Below are 6,773 nucleotides of genomic sequence, written 5' to 3' on the forward strand. Positions count from 1 at the left end.
GAAACTTTCTAAGAGAAATGAACCTTTGAGCTGGGAGCACTGAGAGTGGATAGTCCTGAGCAAACGTAAAGGCCATTGAGAAGGGGAGCACCATTTCCTTGGGACTTTAGTAAGGTTGGTGCAATCTCTACCATAGACTGATGGAGAGTGAGGAAAGGAGTGAACCCAGGGCAATAAAGCTGCCAGGAGTGTCCCAGAAAGGCCCCAGCTAATGGGAGAGATTTCGGGACCATCCAGGGAAGTCAGAGAGGGGCAGGTGGGCGTCACGACTGAAAAAGCCAAGAGAGATAAAAACACAAAAAATTCATTTGCCTCCCGCACTAGAGTATTGCTGAGAAATGAACTAAACTGCTGCGTTGGGGGCGGGGCAGCGATTCTGGGGCGGTAACCAGAGAGTGAGGGGGAGATGGAGGCAGAGACGGGCGACTCTGCTGGGCGAGACGCTCGAGAGAGGCCAGAACAATTCAAGACCAGGTGGGCACAGGAACCGTGGAGCTGGAGAGCGTGTTCACTGTGCTGTTGGAGTTGGAGTTGGAGCCTCGCAGGGTGGAGAGTGCTGCTGAAGGATTTTCCCCCGCTCTACATTTCGTTTCCGGGTGAAAACGTTTGTGCCGACCCTGCAGGGAAGCACAGAGCTAGTGTTACTGGCCTAGCATGGGACTGCGCTCGGGGTGCCCAATACAAGGAGAGGCAGGAGCACTAGGCTCCCCTGGGGATGCTTCCCTCTCACAGGATGCCCACACCCCCGGTGGGTTGCTCACCCATTAGCAAGTTCTTGAAGAAGAGCTATGGGAGGACATGGCCCTGCCCCAGCCAGACCCGCCGGGGGATCACACACAGCCCTGGGGTGTGACAGGGCCCAGGGAACTCAGCACATTTGGGGAATAAACCTTCACTCATGTTCACACCACCTCCTTCTCCTCCAGCCAGGTACAGGGGACGGGTTTGTGATTTTGGGCTGAGAGCCCTGCCCTTCGCCATCTCATCCCGCACAGGCTCAGAGCCGGGCTCGGGATCCCAGCCCTTGGCACAGCGCTGAGCAGAGACGGGGCCAGGCCCTGCAGTCCCGGCTCTGCAGGCAGCACTTTCGCTCCTGGGCAGTCTGTGTCCCATCACCCACCTGGTCGCTCTCCAGCCATCTCCAGGGGATCCAACCTCCTCACGCAGCAGCCACATGGTCTTCAGAGTTTCCTTCCCTTTATCATCCACGAAGCACTGGCCCACGAAGACAGTTGTCGAGTCTGCAAGGGAGCCGGACAGGAGTCAGAGGGAGAGACGGTGCCACATGCTCGGTGTCCCCCAGAGACACTGAGCCCAGAGCTCAGGGTGGAGGCAGAGGGTGTGCTCTGTGGCGATGACACGGCTCCCATGCCACAGGCATGCAAAGAGCCCATCTCTCCCCGATGACACACTCTCCCAGGCACCGGCCCTGAGGGTGGAGCAGCGCAATGACTCCATTTCCAGGGGCGGCTACATGAGCCGGGTTAGGGCCAGGAAGGGGAGAGTCCTGCAGGCTGGGGGCACTTGGACTCCCTCTCCCAGGCCCCACATGCTGAGGCCATCTCCAAAGTCTGCTGGCTCCCTCCTCACCATTGCTATCTCGAGCTCCTCACCATCTCCTTCAGGCCCTGGTTCTACCCCTCAGCTGTGCACAGGTGCCTCTGGCCTCCCCAACCCACCCCTGCCCCTCGGCAGGCCATACAAAGTACTGCTGATATCTTCCTCCCCTGGCCATTTGATCCCACCACTGTCCTCCCTGTGATCAGCCGCAACCTGGCCTCCCAGGTAACCCAGCCCTGGGGACCTCCCCCAGGTATCCCAGTGCCCAGCCCGCCATGGTTGCTCGAGCCAGAGGGAGCTTTTGGAAACAGACTCTGTCTTGACGTAAAGATTCCAAGCGATGGAGGATCCACCACGTGCCCAGCTCAGTTGTCCCATTGGCTAATCACCCGCACCGGGAAAAACTTCCACTTCATTTCTAATTTGGATACGTCTGGTTTCAGTTTCCAGGCACCTTTGTCTGCTAGATTAAAGAGTCATCGGCTGTCAGGAAGCTCTCCACATGCAGGTTCTTGCAGGGTTTATCTTCACTGTGATAGCTGAAGTTAGTATCCCTGTGTTACAGCACTAGCATACCTGTAGTGAAAGCGGCCGCACTGGCGTTACATGGAGCCGCTGGATTAGCAGAATGATTGAATTAGCTACTGATGAGTTCTTGTAACTAGAGCTGTTTCACCCCACATCTCCCTGCATTACTAGCTAGAGCCTCAGCATCACTCAGGCTTCAACCCACCCCACACCCCCAATGGGCCAGCTATCTGGAATTTAGGTGAGCTTGACAGGTGTGTGTGTGGCCAGGAGTCGAGTTTTGGGTGACTCTCAAATTATAACTTGAGCTAACTGCTGTGCATGCCCATAGGCCATGATCAGACACCTCCATAACCTTCTCTTGTATCAACTAAATAGATTGAGCTGCGTTAGTCTCTCCCCGGGTGGCCAGTTTCCCAGAGCTAGAACCATCCTGGTAGCTGTTTTCTGACCTCTTTCCAAGACTGTAATATCCCTTTGAAATGCAGACAGCAGAAATGGACACAGTAGCCGGTAATGGGCTTGCTGGTGCAATATACAATTCATTTTAACCTCCCATTATTGAACACAATTACTGCACTGTGTCACATATTTCCCACAACCATTTCTGGCACACAAACAAACCAAATAATCCTCCAGGTGCCCCCAGCGCCCCCCATTCATGCTGACAGTAACTCCCCCCACCCCAGCCCCGGAGCAGCGCGTGGTACGTACTTGAGAACTTCTCCCAGTTCACAGTGAAGCCGAAGGTCGGCTGGCCCCTCCGTTTCGTGTCATGCTGGGCTCCCTTCAGGGGTGACCTGCGGATACAGTTGCTGGTGGCCGTCACAGCTGTGAGGTACTCGCCGGAGAATTCTCCTGCATGGTTAACTTCATGTATTTCCATCAGTGAGCGCAGCTCATTCCGCCACAGCCCGGACAGGTCACACTGAAAGGGGAGCAGTTATGGTCCCATTCACAGCACTGCACGGTCAGGGACTTAGCTGAGGCCGCGGCCCCAAGAGCCCCGAAGGCAAAAGAGAGAGCCTGCAAACTAGGAAATAAAAAACCGAAGTGCCTCGCCTGTGCTCTGGTTCCTGAGATCCCAGGGGACCAGTGGGTCATGAGAAGAACCTCTGGCCCCGTTCATTGTGGGCGTGGAGGTTGCGTTCCTAGTGGCCATAATTTCTGATGGAAGATTAGTGAGCTCCTGGCTTTGTCCAGCAAAGAATTTTCCAGGCAGGGTCCCAGCGCACCAGAGGGAATGGCTTTGCAGATTCCCTGCCTCTTGCCATGGTCAGCGTGTGCTTTTACTGAAATCCAAGCATTGCATTCCTCGTGCTCGCTCCCACACCAGAGCAGCCTGCACTGTGGAGCTTCCTGCCCGCAGGTCAGGGATGGGCACTGCTGAGCACAGACATGTAGAGCTGGAGTCCGACCTTACACAGCGTGAAGCAGAGAATGGCCAACACCAACAGTTCAGAACGTGAATCCGACCCCCCAGATCATAGAAATGTGGGGCTGGATGGCACCTGGAGAGGCCATCTGGTCTAGTGCTCTGTGCTGCTGCAGGCTTATGTTGTACCTAGACCATCTCTGAGAGGGGTTTATTTAACCTGTTCTTAAAAACCTCCAGTGATGGAGATGGCGCAGCCTCCCCTGGGAACCTGCCCCAGTGCTTAAAACCCTGATGGGGGGAACATTTCTCTGAGTATCTAACTTAAATCTCCCTTGGTGCAAACTGAGCTGAATCCCTCCTGCCCTCCCTCAGTGGACAGGGACAGCAGCTGGGCACTGTCCTCTTCATGGCAGCCTGTTACAGACTGGACCCATTATCAAGTCCCTTGCTCGGCTGGTCTCCCCTACACTAAACATGCCCAAGTCAGGCCCCAAAACAGAGAGGTTTAAAAAAGGTATTGTGGTTTTTGTCCTGTCGAGCCACCGGCCGCAGCACCTACATGGCCACCACCTGCTGCCATTTCACCAGATCAGTGGAGCAAGGGGATTCTGGCCCCTGCTGCAGAAACTATTGCTGGAACAACCCTCTTGGCCCCTTGGCCTGCCCAATCCTGGGACAGCCCAGAGCCAGCGCCCAGCCCCTCGCCCCTCACCCTGCCAAGTCTGCCCCATACCTTTCTCTCTGAAGTGGTGCCAACAGTGACCAGAGAGAGGGCGAGGATCAGGGAGAAGCCAATTTTCCCCATCATCACCTGGAGTAGAAGCCACCTGCAGAAGCCAATTGAGTCTCCCCAGCACTTAGTCTGGAGCCACCAGTCAGGCCCCGTCTTTATATCCCCTTGCAGCAGGCAGGGGCTGCAACCTGAGCTGCGTTGGTTCTCTCCTTGCTGGCAGTTCCCAGAAGCGAGCAGTCACTTCGGTTATTTTGTTTATGTCTCACTGACATTCAATCTCCAGCCCCAGCTGCTGGCAGGGTCAGCAAGATAAAATGAAAAGAAGGGACGTGTGACCTGGGCAGTGATGTGAGGAGTGCCTTCAAAGTGACCCCCTATAGATAGATTCCAGCACATGGGAGAGGCGGAGCGAGAGGACCACGTGAAGGTGCCTTAGCCAGGGCAGCAGCAGGTGGGAGAGGTAAGTTGAAGTGCTGCTCATTGAGCCTTAAGGTGCTGATGGGCCAGAGGCCTCCCCAGGTTTGCTGGCACCTCCAGGTTGGAAAAACTCTTACAGTGGTTTCTGGGATAGAAGGCTTCTGTCACCAGCCCCACACAGTGTCAAACACATCTGAACATGCATCTCTTTCCAGTGGCAGTCCAAAAAGTGAGGTCCCCTTGGTGCTTTCTGCTGGGAGCCCAAATCCTGAGAGTGCTCCTGTAACCCAAGGTGCCTAGGTCAGTCCACACTGACACTGCCAAAGCCAGGGCAGGCTGCAAAAGCAGAGCTGATTCTCCCCAAACTGGTGCGTAACACTGAAGTTCGACTCACCAACCAGTCACACACTGTGCTCCTGATCCCCACCACACTTGTTATCAAGAAGCCAAAAACAGAAACCACCCAGCCCCTTTTATGGCATTCCAGCCTCTGACTCCCAATCAGCACCTAGGTCCAGTACAGTGAGAAGTTATTTAAAACTCTATTCGCTATACAAAATGTTCTTGTAATCCCCAAAGGGCCAGCCACATTCCCAGATCAAATTTAATAATTTTATTAAGATAATGTTGAAATAAAAAGAAAACGGTACAGAGTTTAGGCATAGAAGTTTCTGGTTATCAGGGAATAAGTTACAGATTATCAAGGGGTGCAAAATTCAGTTTAGGAGCGGGTGGCGTAAGGAATACATAATTTGCAATCTCTCCAATTGGGGGTAAAAGTTTAACGGGTCAAAGTACAGATATTGAGATATGGGGGTATGTTGTCCATATAATGGCTATGTTCAGGTGTGGAGTATAATGAGCGGGTACGATGATGAGGATGGATCTACCCTCCTAGTTTGGATCTTACCCAAAATACCACTCTGCCATCCAATCCTTTAGTATCAAAAACTAAAGGCTTATTATAAAAGGAAAGGAAAGAATGAGGAGAGAATTGTTAAATGGTCAAAGCAGTCAGATACCTACACGTGACTTCAGAGTCCATACATCAGGTTCTTAGCAACTTGAGTGAGTTTGCTGGCTTGTAGAGTCCCTCTGGAGCACATCCACAGCTTGGACGGATCATTCAGTCCTTTGTTCAAAGCTTCAGTGGGTAGAGAAGTTGCTTCAGAGGTGGGAACCAGGATAGAAGACAAAATGGAGAAGCTGCAGCTGCTTTTTTATATCCTTTGCCACATGGCTTGTACATCCTTTGTCCCAGACACAAGCTCCCAGCACATGGGCATGGAAAAGCTCCTGGAGTCCCCTGTCCATAAGCATGTCCCTACATATCCGCTGACTCATAGGCGTAGCTCCTGGTGTCTCTCAATAGGATTGTTGTATAGCTGATTGCCCTTGATGGGTCGTCAAGCAGGCTGGGTAGTGCTGATGTCAATCTGTCTGGGAGTGCCACCTAGAAACACAGCACAGGTTGGAGATGCAGGTATATCACACATAGTTATAACTAAGGCTAAGATTTTGTCACGGATATTTTTAATAAAAGTCACGGACAGGTCACAGGCAATAATGAAAAATTAAGAAAAGCCCATGTCCTGTTCCTGACTTTAACTAAAAATACCCCTGACAAAATGGGTAGCCCAGCTGTGGGGTCCCCCCACCCCCTGCAGAGGTTGGGCAGCTGTGTGGGCTGCTCCAAGTTCTCAGGGCCCCCACCACCTAGGGGGGCTCGGAGCTGCAGGGTCCCCCAGCTTGGAGCTCTGGAGTATCTCTGCCACTCATGGGGGCCAGGAGCTCTGGGGAGTCCCCACTGCCTGCATCAGCCAGGAGCTGTGTGGAGCCCCTGCTGCATGCGGCGGCCAGGAGCTGCAGCCCCGCGGCCTGTGGCAGCTGGGAACCTCAGGGGGCCCCCGGTACAGTGCTGGGTTTAACATAAACTACTGAAAAACTGAAGGGGAAGTGGAAAACAGAGATTTGACAAGGGAAGGAAACTGTTTCTGTGCTTCTTTCATTGACATGCAGATGGTTAAAAGCAGCATTTTTCTTCTGCCTAGTGAAGTTTCCGAGCTGTAGTAAGTCACTGTACAGTTAGAAACTTTTGGAAGAACCAGAGCGTTTTGTCCTGAGTTACAAACATTTCAGAGTTACGAACAATCTCCA

General features: G+C 53.2%; 1 protein-coding gene across 1 annotated transcript; it reads right to left on the bottom strand.

Annotated features, from left to right (window-relative positions):
- LOC119856090 (avidin-like) lies at positions 1-6,016 on the bottom strand. Its single transcript, XM_038403185.2, has 5 exons — positions 5,643-6,016; positions 4,200-4,896; positions 2,803-3,016; positions 1,121-1,241; positions 1-617 (listed from the first exon to the last, which is right to left on the bottom strand). The coding sequence occupies exons 2-5, from the start codon at positions 4,272-4,274 to the stop codon at positions 509-511; spliced, it is 519 nt and encodes a 172-aa protein (XP_038259113.2). The 5' UTR covers positions 4,275-4,896; positions 5,643-6,016; the 3' UTR covers positions 1-508.
- Between the last annotated feature and the right edge of the window lie 757 nt (positions 6,017-6,773).

The sequence above is a fragment of the Dermochelys coriacea genome, chromosome 5 (assembly GCF_009764565.3).
Source record: "Dermochelys coriacea isolate rDerCor1 chromosome 5, rDerCor1.pri.v4, whole genome shotgun sequence".
NCBI classification, from domain to species: Eukaryota; Metazoa; Chordata; order Testudines; family Dermochelyidae; genus Dermochelys; species Dermochelys coriacea.

Coding starts and splice junctions, on each gene's coding strand:
- LOC119856090 (XM_038403185.2), bottom strand. CDS start 4,274: ATGATGGGGAAAATTGGCTTCTCCCTGATCCTCGCCCTCTCTCTGGTC. Junction 1,242..2,802: donor GAACTGGGAGAAGTTCTCAA/GTACGTACCACG, acceptor GCTCCCTTGCAG/ACTCGACAACTGTCTTCGTG. Junction 618..1,120: donor GATGGCTGGAGAGCGACCAG/GTGGGTGATGGG, acceptor GCTTCCCTGCAG/GGTCGGCACAAACGTTTTCA.